Here is a 17,988-nt window from a genome sequence, read left to right on the forward strand (position 1 = left end):
AGCCACTAGAGGGAGATAAAAGGCTTTTTTTGTTGCTTGTTGTGACTGTTTTTTCTCGCTTTGTGGTATTGTTTAGGTATGGTACACTTAAATAGTCCACCTGTAACATACCACAACGCAGGAGGAAAAAGTAACAAGACAAAAAAACAACCTTAATCTCACTTTGCTGTGGTTTTCCCATCACGTTAAAATAGATTGAACGGCTATTCACTTGTTTAAACCACCTCATACGCTAAACAAAGCATGTTACTAGTGTTTGAATAAACCATTTTTAAACTATGTTCATACTTTCTCTGAGGCTGTAATCAAATAATGGAAGGGACTAAAGTCTGACTTTCATTCCGTTCCAAGTTCTCTTCTTGGGTGTCAAAAAAGGCGGTACAAGCTGAAATCCATGGCTGGGCGTAAGGTCAATGCACACAAATAATTGCATTGTATACGTGGATGTCATGATGGTGGTGAATGGACAGCGTAGTAGAACTAACAGTCCCCATTAGGACGCACTAGACTGTGCAGGTTGCAATAGGAACACATTGGCTTCATTATTAGAGATAATGAGGTGGCTCTTAAAAGAGCCTTTGGGGGATGTTGAAATGATGAAGCAAGTCAGGACAATTTTAGGCGCGTTCTCCGCGAATGCGGCGGGCCAACTGGATGTCCTTGGGCATGATGGTCACCCTCTTGGCGTGAATGGCGCACAGGTTGGTGTCCTCGAAGAGGCCGACCAGGTATGCCTCGCTGGCCTCCTGCAGGGCCATCACAGCAGAGCTCTGGAAGCGCAAGTCGGTCTTGAAGTCTTGAGCGATTTCCCTCACCAGGCGCTGGAAGGGCAACTTGCGGATCAACAGCTCGGTAGACTTCTGGTAACGACGGATCTCTCTCAGGGCTACCGTGCCGGGCCTGTAACGATGAGGCTTCTTCACACCGCCGGTGGCGGGTGCGCTCTTACGAGCCGCCTTGGTGGCGAGCTGCTTCCTCGGGGCTTTGCCACCGGTGGATTTACGGGCGGTCTGCTTGGTTCTGGCCATGATTTCATATGTCTTCTCCGCGAGTTGAAGTTAAAACTTTCCACGAAGAGTCTTGTAGGTTTACAGAAGGTAATGTGCCATTTTTATAACGTCCGCTGTCGTGCGCTGATTGGACGGCCTCTCTGGGCGACTTCATTGGCTGGCTATCGCCTCTTTCTCCGCATTGGACATTAACATGGAGCCTGGGATTGGATAAGGCGACAAAGGCAAAAGAGCGCCACTTTACGTAAGGTATAATTATCCGACCGCAGTGGTATCAGGCCACTCAGTTTCTGAAATACTTCGATACTGAACATGAGCGGAAGAGGGAAAACAGGAGGCAAAGCAAGGGCCAAGGCCAAGACCCGATCATCTCGCGCCGGTCTCCAGTTCCCGGTGGGTCGTGTTCATAGACTTCTCCGTAAGGGCAACTATGCCCATCGTGTGGGAGCCGGTGCACCGGTTTACCTGGCCGCTGTGCTCGAGTACCTGACTGCTGAGATCCTGGAGTTGGCCGGCAACGCTGCCCGCGACAACAAGAAGAGTCGTATCATCCCCCGTCACCTCCAGCTGGCTGTCCGCAACGACGAGGAGCTCAACAAACTTCTCGGAGGTGTGACGATCGCCCAGGGCGGCGTGCTGCCCAACATCCAGGCAGTGCTTCTCCCTAAGAAGACCGAGAAGGCTGTCAAAGCCAAGTGAAGTCGCCACTGACGTGAATTCTCCCAATAATCCCAAAGGCTCTTTTAAGAGCCACCCACTTCTATTCTTAAAAGTGCAACGTGTATTTCCATTGTTCTCTCTCCCGATTTGAGGCACATTCGCCTACATGAGCTTGATGCTTGAAATTTAGCTAATTCAGTCTGGTTTGAAGGTATTGCAGACATGTTTTTGGATTGCTTTAAAATATTCGTTATTGGGCATAGTTGTATTACTCTTGACTTGTCATTGTTTTAATTTAAAACCTGTTTAATTGAAACGCTTCGTGTTGCCTTTGTGGATGAAGTGTGCTGCATGAATGACCTAGTTCAGGGGTGGCCAACCCGCGGCTCGCGAGCCGCATGCGGCTCTTTGCCCGTCAATGTGCGGCTCCTCCATCCATCCCCCCAAAAAAGTTTGCTTGCGGCTCTTCCATCCTTTCATTAAAAAATAAATTCATTCATCCATAAGAACGTTTCTCTCTCTCTAGTTTCGCTGTGCATTTCCCGCCCATTTTAGTGTATTGCAGATTTGTCATAAAATCATGATTCGTTTCGCTAGTGAGGAAGTCGCGTGAGAACCACTTCAAACCAATCATATAGGTAGCAAATCACCTTGGTAACAAAATTATTAGGTGCGTTTACATGGACAGTTTGAATCGGTTTCAAATAGGTTTGGAAGACCAAACCGATTGAAAATATGTCATATAAACACCTCAATCCGACTGAAATCCCAATCGCTTTCAAGGAGGTAGTTTAAACCTTTTCGAAACCGTTTGGTCCGTCATGTATACTACCTTGAAACGGATTGATGCTGCGTTCTGCGTTCATTTTGCGCATGCTCAAGACTTGACTAATCAAGGCACGCTCGACAGTTCCGTAGTCAGCTGTTTGTAACCATCGTAACGCAATCACTCACGGCTGCGTGCGCGTTCGAAACATTTGTTTCGTTGTCGCATGTAAACATCCAACCAGTTTACTTTGTATCCCATGTATACGCTCAAGCTGAAATCAGCTTGAAATCAACCAGATTGAAAAATATTTGTCATGTAAACGCACCTATTGTAAACTAAATAATTTAAGTAATAATAATAATAATAAGACAAAAGCTAACGTAGCCTAGGCTACTGTACACAACCAAAGAATGGCTGGAAAGAAATGCGCAGCTAAAAGAAAATCTGAAGACGAACACAGGACATTTTTTACCCGAGTGGGGAGAGTAATTTTTTCTTCATAGAACGTAATGGTAAGCCATTCTGTCTGATATGCCAGACATCATTGGGACATTTCAAAGCCTCAAATCTCCAGCCCAGTCCAGCCCAACCCAGCCTAACCCAGTCCAGCCCAGCCTAACCCAGCCCAGTCCAGCCCAGCCTAACCCAGCCCAGTTCAGCCTAACCCAGCCCAGCCCAGCCTAACACAGTCCAGCCCAGCCTAACCCAGCCCAGTCCAGCCTAACCCAGCCCAGTCCAAAATATATTATGTCAGAAAATATCTTGTTGTATGTATTCATTTTAAATAAATTAACTTTAAATGTATATTTAATGGACAATAATGTTTTTCTTCTTATTTTAGACTGGGGTGCCTTGTGATTTTAAGTACTTATGAAGGGTGCGGTGACTGAAAAAAAGGTTGAGAAACGCTGGTATATATGGTGTGGCTCTGGGTGGTACCACAGTAATTGTTGTGGCTCTTAGTCTCTGACTGGTTGGCCACCCCTGACCTAGTTTGTCATGCCTGTTTGTCCTACCTAATTAGACGTCCTTGTATAAATGGCTTGATCTCCTCGTAGACTTATACAATAATGGACGAAATTTAGCCACAATGCAAGGGTCACAGCATGGCGGCGATCAGCTCTGATCATTGACTGCGCAGTCCTGATCTTTATGAACGAGCGCCAAAAAGACATGTTGAATAAACTACGCGTCGATCTGATCCCTGTGCACGCCAGTTGACCATGCACATGCATCAGATAATACAATAGTTTTTTACCCTACAGTTGAAATTCATAGCCTCCCATTATCAGTGCTGTGGAAGTGTATTATAATGAAACACCAGCGTGTGTAGGCCTACAACACGTTTTCAGTGCCATTAGATTTTGTCTCGCAATTAAGTGCTTTATATCGGAATTATTACGGTTGGGTGTGCGCCCGCGTGAATTCGGTGGCCATACATGGAGATGCGCTTTTATGGAGTTGGTTGGGTGGCTCTTAAAAGAGCCTTTGTAATAGTAAAGAGGACAGAAAGCAGACGTTTACTTCTTCTTGGGGGCAGCCTTCTTCGCCTTGGCAGCCCTGGGCTTGGCAGCTTTGGGCTTGACGGCCTTCTTGGGGCTCTTGGCTGGGGCTTTTTTGGGTGTCGCGGGCTTCTTGGCCTTTTTGGGGCTCTTTGCCACCTTCTTAGCTGCGGGCTTCTTGGCTTTCTTGGGAGATTTCTTGGCGGCTGCAGGCTTCTTAGCCACGACCTTTTTGGGCTTCTTGGCTGCAGCGGGCTTCTTGGCTGCTACCTTCTTGACCTTCGGGGCGGCGGGCTTCTTAGCTGGCTTCTTTACCTTCGCCTCGGCTGCTTTGTTGATCTTGAAGGAACCGGAGGCGCCAGTTCCTTTGGTCTGTACCAAAGTGCCCTTGGTGACGAGGCTCTTGACGGCGATCTTGACGCGGGAGTTGTTCTTCTCCACGTCGTAGCCGCCGGCAGCCAGTGCCTTCTTGACCGCTGCCAGGGAGACACCGCTCCTCTCCTTGGAGGCGGAAACAGCCGTGACGATCAGGTCGCCGACGCTGGGTCCCACTTTCTTGGGCCTGGCTGCTGCCTTCTTCTTGGGTGCCTTGGCCGGAGCGGCGGCTGCGGGAGCTGGGGCGACTTCTGCCATGTCTATCTTGAGTTTGCTCTGCGGTATCACACACGTACTGTATGTCGGTCCTGCTGACTGTGAGTCCTCGACGCTGCGAGGGGTTGGCCTTAAACGCGCCATGAGAACCGTGTGGACTCAGCTCCACCACCGAGGAGCTCTCGGTTACCAAAATGATGTTCCTCCTGTGTTTTCTCCTGGTGTATAAAGGGCTAAAAATCAAAGTTGCAGTGGAGCACAAGTCCGAAAGCGAATGTGACAGCGAGCAGCCTATTTGTCGTTCGAAATAAAGTGGTTTGGGAGGCGGCGGCCTCGTCTGTTTATTCGCGACCGGGTAAAAACACCGCCGTTCATCTCTCGGATGGAGCCGTGCGCACTAGATTTCCAGTGGCATTTGACTCCTAAAATGTCTAAAAGTGCATGCGATTATGGACAGAAATCGTTGCCCAGTGAGCCAAGTTGTCTGGCAAGGGGCTAAAATGATTTAGGGTACACAGAAGTGGTGCCGATGTTTTTAAACGGGGTCTCTTTTGGGGTGCGTAAAGCACAGCGTTGAAACTGGGGCGGAGACCTGGTCCCTATCAAGCTGGTGTCTGCCCGTGTGTATAGGCTACCTTTCGCCCTCCCTGGGTGCTTCACATTTGGATTCCCAGCAGAATGACTCCGAATGGTCTTTTTGGACCGTCTGTCGCCTATTACACCCCTCGTCTGGGGCAATGTCCTCGTTTGGTTGGTAGCCTATGCAGTGAAGTGACCTGAGGCGCACCGGCTGCGTTACATAGGATTGCAAAAAGTGACAAGCAACCATCACAACACACACGCGTCGTTTTCTTTTTACTGAATTTGATGACCTTGCTATAAAAATGTCTGAATCGCATCTTGAGTGGGCTATTGTGCCATGAGAATTATAGAGAACGCAGGAGCCCAGTCGCCTAGCCAATCCTATCGCAGCCCATGTAGTGAAGATAGGCCTATAGAGTGATATGAGCAATTAGCTCTTTCTGGGCTGTGTGATTCTGGGATTCTGAACGAGCCTACCTGATGTGAATAGGCGTGGTCGAGGCAGAATGAAATAAATTTGGCTTAATTTCTAGAAATGTTTATCTCAAGCAAGATTGTGTTCTTGAGCACAGTATTTACGCCTACAGGGAATAACAAGATAAGTGACTGAGCGGGAACTGCTAAGAATCAATCTCCTATAGCCTACCATGTTAGACTATTGCTAACAACATGAGTAGAAACTCGAGAATCCAGAGGCGATCAACAGAAGGTGTTTGCTTCAACAAGAGCATACAGTCTCATACAGAGAATACAGTCTCAGTGAGTGTCCTGCAGGAGAGATGCCCTTCACACATAGGCCTAACAGTTGTATAATATATCTGTTTCTATCAGTTGTCACAGGCTGCTTCTATCAGTTGTCACAGGTGGCTTTTCAGATTGATTGTTCATCTTATTATAAGTTAGGGCAGTGCCTTCTGTCCAATACTGTTGATTCAGCTGTCTGGTGCCGATTTACACCTTATTGGGGCCACTTTCTGTGGGCCACGGTCATCCCTCCCTGTCCACTCTTCAAAGACTGTTCATTACAAACTTTAGTTTTAATATCCTTTGTTCAAGTCCTAATGTATATGCCTGTCATATGGTCCCTCAATTCCTAGTCCTTACGCACTAGGCTACCTTAGCACCCTAGTCTGGTGACCTTAGTCTGCCCTGCCGCTACTCTGTGACAGCCAAGGCCCAGCTTCTGATTTGCACACACAGAGCCTACTCTGCCAGTGTTGAATCATCCATCATTGAGATACACAGAGTACATATAGTTTATTTCTAAGGCATGTGAAGACTACTTAAACCTTCTAAATTCACCACTGTAGCCTATAGGCAGCTGCAAATAAATCGCTACACTCAGTCAAGCAGATACAGCTATCTACGATGCAATAGTGAATGATGTCTACTGTGGAATAGTTTTATTTTCTAGGCTATGCAGCCAATTTTGAGATTTATGACTGTGAACAAGTCATTAAAAGAATATGGGGAACACGCCTGTCAGAACAACTGGCTGCTGATATCAGTGAGGAGTGATAGCGGTGAGAGCGACAGTGTGCAGTGGAGCTCTTATGGAAATACCCCAAAATGCCCAATGCCAACATGGTGCCCTGGGCTCAATGCTGACAGGACTTTTAGTGGGGTGGAATTTAAGAGGAAACAAGGGAGGCAAAAAACAACCTGGCGAAGAACTGTGAGCTCGGAACTAAAAATGGCTACCTAACTTGGGACAAGGCACAACATGCTGCACAGGACAGGGCCAGATGGAAGCAGAGAGTCACAGCCTTATGTTCCTCAACCAACCAAGAGGATTAAAAGTAAGTTGAGTAAGGAATAACAATCCAACTGCAGACCGTGTCCTTTTGTTAGTGTGACCATTTCTAGGCTACCTAGCAACCTGCTTTGGTGTCCTTGTGGACATATCAGGGTTTGTCGTTTGCTAGATTTTGAGAAAGCTGTCCTGTGATGTGTCATGCTAGGTTCAACACTGACCTGAGAATCAACTAGGATAAGGGCTTCAAAATTCACAAAACTCATCTCCAATGATGTATTTCAACTCAACAATGTATTTTAAATTCAACGGAGTCATTATTAATCATTGACTTTATTTTCTGCAAATGCCATCATTTTGTTTACAAAGACTTCACGCACCACTCGCCCATTATATGCCAATGGGTGGGAGGTGCAAACAAATGTGGGTGGGAGGTGTAAACAAAATGCTTCAACAATGGATGACCATGGAGAAAATGTCCATATGTGTCTCAAATAATTAATTTTCCCCATAGGGATTTTGGACTACACTCCACAATGGCGGCACTGCTACATCCAATAAATTGACGTCAGACCACACGCCCCACAGCAGGGAAAGTGGGCTGGGGGTTAGGGATCTCCTGAGCATGCGCGGTCAATTTGGTTCGTTGGGGAAACGAGGACGTCAGAGTTCAACGGAGAAAATGACGGGAGCCTTGCCTAAACATTTGCATACTCCCCCTACATATACCGGGTGACTACCCGCCGCTTTACATTTGTTCTTGAGAAGAAACGACACTTAGAAAAATGCCCGAACCGGCTGTCCGATGCCAACCTGCAACATAGAAAAAGAAACCATTGGGCATCTTCTTATAGATTGTGATAGATCCAAAACAATATGGCAAAAAATGAGCGACATAGGATTAAAGGTACCATGCCATAGAAGCACCTTATATAATAACTTTGACAGCACTGTAGAAGCCCATTTATTATTTTGGATATGTATTTGTATAACTGTTTTTAAAATATGGAAAACACGTTGTAAAATGACAACGGACAATATTTTTATTGATGCTGATGAGGTCTTCAGGAGTGTACGGACTGAACTAAGAAGAAGGAGAACCATGGACCTAAGGAAAGCATCTCCAGAACTGAACTGGTCACTCCTAAAACTGTGATGAACTTAAATACTGACAGGCCAACTGAAGCCTGAGAAAACCTATTCTATTTCTAGCAGCCTTGATCTTCTAGTAGGCGTTTTCACTTTCTTGTAAATAACCTTTATTTGTCTATCTGTAATATGTGTAAATGTATATATTGTGTCGGCATTGCCAAGTTGTGAATAACCTGTAACATGAAATTTACCTAATAAAATTAAATATACTGCCAAGTCCGCGCCCAAGAAGGGCTCTAAGAAAGCCGTCTCCAAGACCGCTGTCAAAGGCGGCAAGAAGCGCAGAAAGTCGAGAAAGGAGAGCTACGCTATCTACGTGTACAAAGTCCTGAAGCAGGTGCACCCCGACACCGGCATTTCCTCCAAGGCCATGGGGATCATGAATTCCTTTGTGAACGACATCTTCGAGCGCATTGCCGGAGAGTCCTCTCGCCTGGCGCACTACAACAAGCGTAGAACCATCACCTCCAGGGAGATCCAGACCGCCGTGCGCCTGCTGCTCCCCGGTGAGCTGGCCAAGCACGCCGTGTCCGAGGGCACCAAGGCAGTGACCAAGTACACCAGCTCCAAGTAAAGAGGCGGCTTTTCACGCTCCAATCTACCCAAAGGTTCTTTTAAGAGCCACCCACATATTCTATAAAATAATGCAATTCCATGATGGTAGAGACTAGATTTTTATGTTTAATTTTCGTATACATTGTGTGCTCGGGATGCGTGCTGTAATTAATTGATCACCGAATGTGTAATTTGTTGACCATCTCTCTGGGGATCAATGCAGTGGTCTCTGTAAGCCTGGGGCATTGCGCGCCTTTTCTTATTCTTCTAAGCCCCCCGGTAACGTTAGAATACACGGATCGCAGGCTTGGTCGACAGCGATGATATTTACGATTGATTTAGTGTAGCTACGAGTCATCCCCGTCGGTAGCCGATCACGAAATATGACCAAGTAGACTGATTCTAGAAGTAGACTGATTCTAGGCTATTAGCCCATTACGGTGGGTGACAGTTGAGTGGGATTCAAACCTCTTCTACAGGAAAACAATGCCAGCAGTGTTGGGAGGAGCAGCCATTCTTGCATTGCCTCGCAGCCAGACTCGACGCGAAAACAAATATTTCACAATAGAAACTGGACTTCCAAGCCGTCCGGGACGATTTGAGTGGGAGACCTAGGCTAGGCTACTTGCACTGCGGACTACAACAAGCTACAATTCATTGTAACAATTCCAATCGGAATAACGGCGAAAACGTCTTTTCCTCTTAGAAACTCCGCTACCTGATGGTCTTTAATTGTTGACGTAATTCGATAACGGCACTCGGTTGATTTTATTAACGCTACCGCTCGTGAGCTGCAATTGTGTACAGCACTTAGAATATCTTACAATACTTAATCTGGAGCTTTTAAATAAAATGTAGTCATACATTTACTATGCGCATCTATTGCGCATGACTGAGCATTCGACAGAGACAAGGCTTTCAATTGTAGATGTGGGTGGCTCTTAAAAGAGCCGTTGGGTCGGTATGCCACAAATTATCCAGAAAACGCTTATCCGCCGAAGCCGTACAGGGTGCGTCCCTGGCGCTTCAGAGCGTAGACCACATCCATGGCGGTGACGGTCTTTCTCTTGGCGTGCTCGGTGTAGGTCACGGCATCACGGATGACGTTCTCCAGGAACACCTTCAGAACACCGCGGGTTTCTTCGTAGATCAGGCCAGAAATACGCTTCACGCCACCACGACGAGCCAGACGACGGATCGCAGGCTTGGTGATGCCCTGGATGTTGTCACGAAGAACCTTGCGATGGCGTTTAGCGCCTCCCTTGCCGAGTCCTTTTCCTCCCTTACCGCGGCCTGACATTTTTAATACTTCGTCTATCAAGTAGTTCCCTTGACTGCTGCATTCCAGAAGTGTAGCTTGTTTATTATGTCGTGAATGCGGATGTGATTGAACACAGTGGGCGCATTTTTCTGCCTGGGTGGAGCCCCACTAGATAGAACCTCCTACCTCAGCCCAACCCTTCAAGCTGCACGTCCTCAACCAGGCCAGATCCAGCCTGGCCTATGTGCGTGGCTGGCTTGTTTCTGTTAAGGAGGGGTAGGACGGAAGCTAGTCATGCCACTGAAATAGCTGTGAATTGAAATGACATGAAATAATGTCTGATAGATGAAGATCGGTCTTGTCGCCTGGACACATCAGTTCCAATACTAATCCAGCACAATAAGAGTGGGATAGCCAGTTACCTCACTATAACTAGCAGCAGCATATAACATTAATGGTAATGGTCAGTGGCTAAAGAAGTTACACTGATGATTCCTGTAACGTTAACTATTTTGCTGCAATTGGTTCAACTTCTGTTTCTGGACAAAGGTAAGGGATAAACCCAGATAACATAAGGCTAGCGGACCTACAGCGGTTACCCAATGAACGAGTTGGCGGACCTCAGGCGGAATATAACACAAGGCTAGCGGACCTACAGCGGTTACCCAATGAACGAGTTGGCGGACCTCAGGCGGAATATAACACAAGGCTTGCGGACCTACAGCGGGTACCCAAAGGACGAGCTGGCTGCCTTGAAAATGCATGTTTATCATAGTTTTTAGCAGAGGCCCATAGACCTCCATTATAAAGGGGGTGCGCACACAGAGGAAAAAGGAGCTAGCTTACTACTGCACGGATCGGTTAAATGTTGGTGTGTACGGATCGGTTTCATTGAGGACAAAGCGACATTTGAGCTAAACTTGTAATGACAGCGGCGTTCCCCTATATATATATGTATAACATCCAGTGACAAAAAGTCTCCAATACCAGGGTTTGAACTCCTGCCCTTCCACATGGGAATCAGGCACTTTATCCACTATGCCACCAGGGGCCTCATTTATCATTGAGATACGCCTTTTTTTACACGGTCTTTTCCCCGATTTCAGGCGTACGCCATTTTCCCCCCCCACAGCGCGATCTATCAAGCCGAAAGGGCAAAAATTTAGTCGCCTTTCTACGCGCTTTTGTACGACACCTCTCAAGTAGACGTACCGATTTACACCGTTTTCTACACCCTTTTTGAACACAGGGGGAACTGGCGACCCAGGTGGTGCGTCGGTGAATTACAATGTTTGATGGAGAGAATAAGAGCGACAGTTCATGAACGCACAATCATGTAGGCTAATAGCCCAATTCAGCACAAACATATATCGCAATGCAAGATTAGACGTGTCCTCTAACCGGCTCATTCATGGTCCGATATGGATTTGTTCCCCAAACTTAACCTATGCGCTGTCCCAAACCTTTCCGCGCTATATGTCACACACCTAATGCAGGCACTCCATCAAACGGCAATAATTGACCAATTAGATTGTCATTAATATGTGATCATGTGGACCTGTTTGCTGTTTGGTAAGCATATAAATGACAGTCCTCCTGTGCGTAATGCGAGCCTAAATGAATCCGGCGCTACTCGGCCTACTGGCCGAGATAGAACTCCAAAGAGGTGACGGCGATGGCGACTGCACCCACATAAGGGCACCATCAGTGAATGAATACGTCTATGTGAATCGCAAAAATGTGCACACTATAAATACCCAAATCATATGTGACGCCGACATGCTCATCACAAGTGTAGTGGCACGGTGGCCTGGCTCCACGCATGACTCATTCATCCTGGCGCACAGCAGGGTAGGGGCTAGACTGGAGGCAGGCGCTGCGCGTGACGGCTGGCCTGTTGGTATGTGCATAGCCAAGATACATATTATTTTTCTTTTTTACTTTAATCTTTATTTGCATATTCCATCCATACAACGACAATAAAATAAAACATAAAAACTAACAATAGCAGCTTATGGGTACTTCCATCAATGCAGCTTTTTTCTCTTACTCAAATATTAAAATTTCAATATTAGTGGTATCATCACACTTCCTTCTATAATCCATCCATTTTTCCCATCTCCCTTCAAACTTTCCTTCCTGCATCCTCAATGCATGCGTGAACTTCTCCATAACATAAATCTCCTCCACAACACCCAGCCACTGCTCCTTGGTTGGGGGTTCCACCTTATACCAAGCCCTCGTTATTGTCTTTTTACTAGCAACCAATAGTACTTTCACTAGGTATCTGTCCCCTCCTTGTACATCATCCTGTGTTATGTTTGCCAAGATACATATTCAAAGCTGATAAGAATGAGAACCAGTCAAGACCCCACCACAAAATGAGGACCCAAGCCCTCAACCCCCTCCCCGTCATGAGGGTTACCAGCGGGGTCAAAGGGCCCGCGCTGAGGTCATGCGCCAGCTATGAAGACACAAACAAGTAAGGTTCACATTGTTACCATTTTATTTTCTGTTGGTGGGTGACTGTGTGAGGTGTGTGAGTGCGTTTGTGAGTGAATGTGTGAGGTCCGTGAGTGTGGTAGTGAGTGACTGTGTGAGGTCCGTGACAGCATGTGTGAGGGAAGGAAGTGCAGTGAGGATGTCCTGTTGGCTCTGGTGGTGTAGTGTGGTGACCTCCACCAACTGCTGCACAACTGCCCCCAATCCCTTCTGCCATGTCCCTCTGGGCCTCTAGGGTCCCCGTCTGGGCCTCCAGCACAGTGTCTGAGAGGAAGCCCAGACGGTTTCCCTCAGGGACCCTTGATGCAGGGACGCTGGCAGCCGGAGGTGGAGGCGTGGGCGGTGGAGACGGAGGCGCTGGAGATGGCACTGGAGGTGGAGGCCGGCGCGCTGGAGGTGGAGGCACTGGAGGTCGTGGCGCTGGAGGTGGAGGCTGCAACCGGCTGCGGGCACGACCGTCAGGTCAAGGACCACTGCAGACTCCCCCTCCTCTGAGTCCCACCCCACGTCAGAGTCTGGGGAAACAATTTCAGTCATTTTCTATGAGTTTGTCTGAAAACTTTATTTTCCATTAAACATTTTATTGTGTAGCCATATTCATTTGATATGTGTTTCTGTTGGCAGCCAAATAAATGCTTAAGTGTGATTTACCGGGTGATTTAGATGAGAGTCTTAATTTCCCAGAGGGGAAAATGTTTAATGTGGTCCAACATTATGAAGTGATCATCTGTGTTATCGCTCCCTGTTTTTGGTTGGAAAAACACGGGTTATGGGTTGCCTGGAACGCGGCATTACTTACGAAGAGATGAACGGTTCCTTCTTGCGTTTAGTTTGGTGTTTGCGCTGGGAGTGTTTTGCGGGGCCACCAAAAAAAATCTTGCTTAGGGCCACCAGAATCCTAGGGCCGGCCCTGCGACCAAACGTTAAACATTTTGGTCTCTTGCTCTTATCCTTTATTTGACTCCACGGGCGCAGTTTGAAACGTGTGAGGGGAGGGGGGGCTGAGGTAGGAGGTTCTATCTCGTGACTCTTGAGGCTCCACCCAGCAGAGAAGAGCGCAAACTGTGTTCAATCACATCCGCAGTTTCGACATAATAGACATGCTACACGTCGTGAATTTATCACTCAGCTCGACGGTTTCGTAGAAAACAGTCTTAAAGAAACGTGTGAAAATGTCTGGTCGGGGAAAAGGAGGCAAAGGACTCGGTAAAGGAGGCGCCAAACGCCATCGCAAGGTTCTTCGTGATAACATCCAGGGCATCACCAAGCCTGCCATCCGTCGTCTGGCTCGTCGTGGCGGCGTGAAGCGTATTTCTGGTTTGATCTACGAAGAAACCCGCGGTGTGCTGAAGGTATTCCTGGAGAACGTCATCCGTGATGCCGTGACCTACACCGAACACGCCAAGAGAAAGACCGTCACCGCCATGGATGTGGTCTACGCTCTGAAGCGCCAGGGACGCACCCTGTACGGCTTCGGCGGATAAGCGTTTTCTCCTCACTTCTGTAGTCCACCAACCCAACGGCTCTTCTAAGAGCCACCCACATCTACAATTAAAAGCCATGTCTCCATATCGTATGAAGCACAGGAATTGCTGAAAGTGATAGGCTACAGCATATCCTGCATTGATGATAACATTCATATTAATCATCGTAGGCTGTCTTTTGGTTGTAGGCCATCTATGCTTGTATAGATACTAGCTTACCATGGTCATCTGCATGTAAATATACTATACATGCTGTATGAATGTACAGTGTATATATTCCTTGTTCCAGATTTTATTAGACTGCATATTATCTGCATGTTAATTCTTATTGGCGATGCATATTCTGTATCTGGGTCAGTGACAAATAAGGGTGGGAAAGATGGGGGAAATATTGTTTTAAAAGCATGCATCAGGTGTGTTAATATGTGGATTTTGTATTTGTTGGTTTTGTCATTTTAAATTACATTTCTTTTTTTTTCTTCAAAAAGTAAGACCAAATGCGCCTGAAAATGTCAAGTGGTGTAACCAGAGAAAAGTGGTCAATTCAATATATTATCAACCTAGAGTATGTCGATGTACTCATAATAATAATCAATTGCAACATGTTACCTAGGAATAGATTTTATCAGGGTGATCTCAAATTTTAATATTTCACCAGTTTTGCAACATCGAGCGGGTCATATGGTATGCTGAAAACACCTTGGTTTTTGTTATAATCTTTGGAAATGTATGTCAAAATGGCTAAAAACATGTTACACTACAGTAGAATATAATGCTTGGATAGGAATAGGAATATAATTAATATTCCTGTATAATTTCATATTTTAATGAACACTGGTTACACCATTTGACACAACCCAGTGTCAATTGGTGTAACCATCCACATTTACCACATTTATTATATTGTATTAATGAAGAAATGGCAGACAAGTATCTGACTTATCAGGCAGGCCATCTCTGAGTCTCAACACAACATAAAATGACTGGCCAAATAACATGTAGGCTATGATGTACATGACAATTCCCCTTTTTCTCGAAAGAATACTTGGAACATAAATAAAACTGACTAATAAACTAAACATTTCTTAAGATGGTTAGTTGTCCTTGTGCTGCATCATAAAATATTGCTAGCTATGACCTAGCTACTTTCAAACATACTTTTTAAAGTAAATACTTGTTTTTATGATAAAGATCAATAATCAATGTTTTTCACTGGTTACACCATTTGACATGTAAACCTAGTCATACCTGACAATACCCTAAAATGTCAAATTATCTCAATATTTCTAAGAGAGTTACTAACCTTGACATGCAACCCTGAAGAGCAGAGAGGGGTCCTTCTCTGTGATACATTTCCCACCAAAATTGTCTTCTTTTAAAAAAATAAAAATAAAAAAACTCCTTATATAGTGGTTACACCATCTAGACACTTATGTAAGTTGACCTGACTGACATTATTCCCCGGATTATTTATAATATCCAGAACAATATAGTTCCACTTCTTTTATTAACTTTAAAATAGTTCTTATGTAAGATTATGCCAAACTAGTTTATATGTTTTGTTTTTATTACTTTCAGCTCTTTTGAGCAATTTTAATTTTTCTGTACTCAGTTTTTATGGTTACAACACTTAAGACATTTTTGCCATTTTTACTCAACAATTCTCTCGAAATGAATTAAAACCACAACTTTTTAGGGAAACTTTTTTGTCAGAAAATAATGTATGCAAGTAATCTTTAAGTTTATTTTCAAATTTTAACCTAAAAAATATAAACTTAACGAAAGGGACACAGAAAAACAAGCGTCACGTCTTTGACCCATCTCCATGTCCAACCTTGCTGTAGGCCTACTAAACTCACCTAAAACTAGCTGGCCACCAACACTGTTGAAATCATCACTGCAGAAACAGATTCTCCCCATCAGGGTTGAGTCCCATCCTCATCAAAATGTTGCCACCTGCCGCAATAGGCTACTAATTGCATAGGTCTACTTAAAAATTACATATCTTAGTCATCTTGTAGTCTACGTCATCTTGTACATCATATCCAATCTAAACAAAATATGACCAAGCACTGATTTGTGCTTATTAGCCGATTCCCGCAGACTTCAATTTTTGTGGGCCAGTTGAATCTGTGGCCACTGAATTACGTTTAAATAAAGGTAAAGGGAATCAAAAAAAATATTGCAGAAGATGACTTAAAGTATGCAATGTGGTGGAACGCAAGTTAAAATCTCTCGCTATGTCGTTTCACAGTGGCGGATGAAAGCGCGCAATACCCCAGCTTTAGAGAAAGTACGACAATCTTAGATTGGGCAACAAAAGGCGCATGCGGAGACTAATTATAGTAGCATTCAAGACATACGAAAATCTTGGAACAAAATCTTGGAACAAACTCTACAAGCTCAATCACCATGGAATTGCATTCTTTAACAGTAAACGTGGGTGGCTCTTAAAAGAGCCTTTGGGTAGATTGGAGAGTGAAAAGCCGCCTCTTTACTTAGAGCTGGTGTACTTGGTCACTGCCTTGGTGCCCTCGGACACGGCGTGCTTGGCCAGCTCACCGGGGAGCAGCAGGCGCACGGCGGTCTGGATCTCCCTGGAGGTGATGGTTGAACGCTTGTTGTAGTGCGCCAGGCGAGATGACTCTCCGGCAATGCGCTCGAAAATGTCGTTCACAAAGGAATTCATGATCCCCATGGCCTTGGAGGAAATGCCGGTGTCGGGGTGGACCTGCTTCAGGACTTTGTACACGTAGATAGCGTAGCTCTCCTTCCTCGACTTTCTGCGCTTCTTGCCGCCTTTGACAGCGGTCTTGGAGACGGCTTTCTTAGAGCCCTTCTTGGGCGCGGACTTAGCTGCCGGTTCGGGCATTTTACTAGATGTCGTTGCTTCTCAGGAACCAATGTAAAGCTGCGGGTAGTCACCCGGTATATGTAGGGGGAGTATGCAAATGTTTAGGCAAGGCTCCCGTCATTATCTGCGTTGAACTCTGACGTCCTCGTTTCCCCAACGAACCAAATTGACCGCGCATGCTCAGGAACTCGCTCACCCCCCAGCCCACTTTCCCTGCTGTGGGGCATGTGGTCTGACATCACTTTATTGGATGTAGCAGTGCCGCCATTGTGGAGTGTTAATTAAAAAGTTAATTATTTGAGACACACATACGGACATTTTCTCCATAGTCATCCATTGTTGAAGCATTTTGTTTACACCTCCCACCCACATTTGTTTGCACCTCCCACCCATTGGCATACAATGGGCGAGTGGCGTGTGAAGTCTTTGTAAGCAAAATGATGGCATTTGCAGAAAATAAAGTCAGTGTTTAATAATGACTCCGTTGAATTTAAAATTCATTGTTGAGTTGAAATATATCATTGGAGATGAGTTTTGTGAATTTTGAAGCCCTTAGCCTAGTTGATTCTCAGGTCAGTGTTGAACCTAGCATGACACATCACAGGACAGCTTTCTCAAAATCTGGCAAACGACAAACCCTGATATGTCCACAAGGACACCAAAGCAGGTTGCTAGGTAGCCTAGATATGGTCACACTAACAAAAGGACACGGTCTGCAGTTGGATTGTTATTGCTTACTCAACTTACTTTTAATCATTTTGGTTGGATGAGGAACATAAGGCTGTGACTCTCTACTTCCATCTGGCCCTGTCCTGTGCAGCATGTTGTGCCTTGTCCCAAGTTAGGTAGGCATTTTTAGTTCCGAGCTCACAGTTCTTCGCCAGGTTGTTTTTTGCCTCCCTTGTTTCCTCTGAAATTCCAGCCCCCTAAAAGTCCTGTCAGCATTGAGCCCAGGGCACCATGTTGGCATTGGGCATTTTGGGGTATTTCCATAAGAGCTCCACTGCACACTGTCGCTCTCACCGCTTTCACTCCTCACTGATATCAGCAGCCAGTTGATCTGACAGACGTGTTCCCCATATTCTTTTAATGACGTGTTCACAGTCATAAATCTCAAAATTGGCTGCATAGCCTAGAAAATAAAACTATTCCACAGTAGACATCATTCACTATTGCATCGTAGATAGCTGTGCTTGACTGAGTGTAGCGATTTATTTGCAGCTGCCTATAGGCTACAGTGGTGAATTTAGAAGGTTTAAGTAGTCTTCACATGCCTTAGAAATTAACTATAGCCTATGCACTCTGTGTATCTC

General features: G+C 45.6%; 7 protein-coding genes across 7 annotated transcripts; 3 read left to right on the plus strand and 4 right to left on the minus strand.

The window, feature by feature from the left end:
- Nucleotides 1-617: 617 nt before the first annotated feature.
- On the minus strand, nucleotides 618-1,028 carry LOC311321585 (histone H3.2; the record flags this gene model as incomplete). Its single annotated transcript, XM_084453579.1, has 1 exon — nucleotides 618-1,028. The coding sequence occupies one exon, from the start codon at nucleotides 1,026-1,028 to the stop codon at nucleotides 618-620; it is 411 nt and encodes a 136-aa protein (XP_084309705.1).
- Nucleotides 1,029-1,322: 294 nt separating this feature from the next.
- LOC311321861 (histone H2A-like) lies at nucleotides 1,323-1,709 on the plus strand (the record flags this gene model as incomplete). Its single annotated transcript, XM_084453876.1, has 1 exon — nucleotides 1,323-1,709. The coding sequence occupies one exon, from the start codon at nucleotides 1,323-1,325 to the stop codon at nucleotides 1,707-1,709; it is 387 nt and encodes a 128-aa protein (XP_084310002.1).
- Nucleotides 1,710-3,959: 2,250 nt separating this feature from the next.
- LOC311321800 (histone H1-like) lies at nucleotides 3,960-4,574 on the minus strand (the record flags this gene model as incomplete). Its single annotated transcript, XM_084453815.1, has 1 exon — nucleotides 3,960-4,574. The coding sequence occupies one exon, from the start codon at nucleotides 4,572-4,574 to the stop codon at nucleotides 3,960-3,962; it is 615 nt and encodes a 204-aa protein (XP_084309941.1).
- A 3,179-nt stretch (nucleotides 4,575-7,753) lies between these two features.
- Nucleotides 7,754-8,593, plus strand: LOC311321586 (histone H2B-like; the record flags this gene model as incomplete). The annotated part of the gene is made up of 2 exons (XM_084453580.1): nucleotides 7,754-7,774; nucleotides 8,237-8,593. The coding sequence occupies 2 exons, from the start codon at nucleotides 7,754-7,756 to the stop codon at nucleotides 8,591-8,593; spliced, it is 378 nt and encodes a 125-aa protein (XP_084309706.1).
- Nucleotides 8,594-9,562: 969 nt separating this feature from the next.
- On the minus strand, nucleotides 9,563-9,874 carry LOC311321900 (histone H4; the record flags this gene model as incomplete). The annotated part of the gene is made up of 1 exon (XM_084453914.1): nucleotides 9,563-9,874. The coding sequence occupies one exon, from the start codon at nucleotides 9,872-9,874 to the stop codon at nucleotides 9,563-9,565; it is 312 nt and encodes a 103-aa protein (XP_084310040.1).
- A 3,635-nt stretch (nucleotides 9,875-13,509) lies between these two features.
- LOC311321915 (histone H4) lies at nucleotides 13,510-13,821 on the plus strand (the record flags this gene model as incomplete). Its single annotated transcript, XM_084453929.1, has 1 exon — nucleotides 13,510-13,821. One exon carries the CDS (start codon nucleotides 13,510-13,512, stop codon nucleotides 13,819-13,821), a length of 312 nt encoding a protein of 103 aa, XP_084310055.1.
- Nucleotides 13,822-16,315: 2,494 nt separating this feature from the next.
- On the minus strand, nucleotides 16,316-16,693 carry LOC311321865 (histone H2B-like; the record flags this gene model as incomplete). Its single annotated transcript, XM_084453880.1, has 1 exon — nucleotides 16,316-16,693. The coding sequence occupies one exon, from the start codon at nucleotides 16,691-16,693 to the stop codon at nucleotides 16,316-16,318; it is 378 nt and encodes a 125-aa protein (XP_084310006.1).
- Between the last annotated feature and the right edge of the window lie 1,295 nt (nucleotides 16,694-17,988).

Source organism: Borostomias antarcticus (assembly GCF_949987555.1).
Source record: "Borostomias antarcticus genome assembly, chromosome: 19".
In the NCBI taxonomy this organism is placed as follows: Eukaryota; Metazoa; Chordata; class Actinopteri; order Stomiiformes; family Stomiidae; genus Borostomias; species Borostomias antarcticus.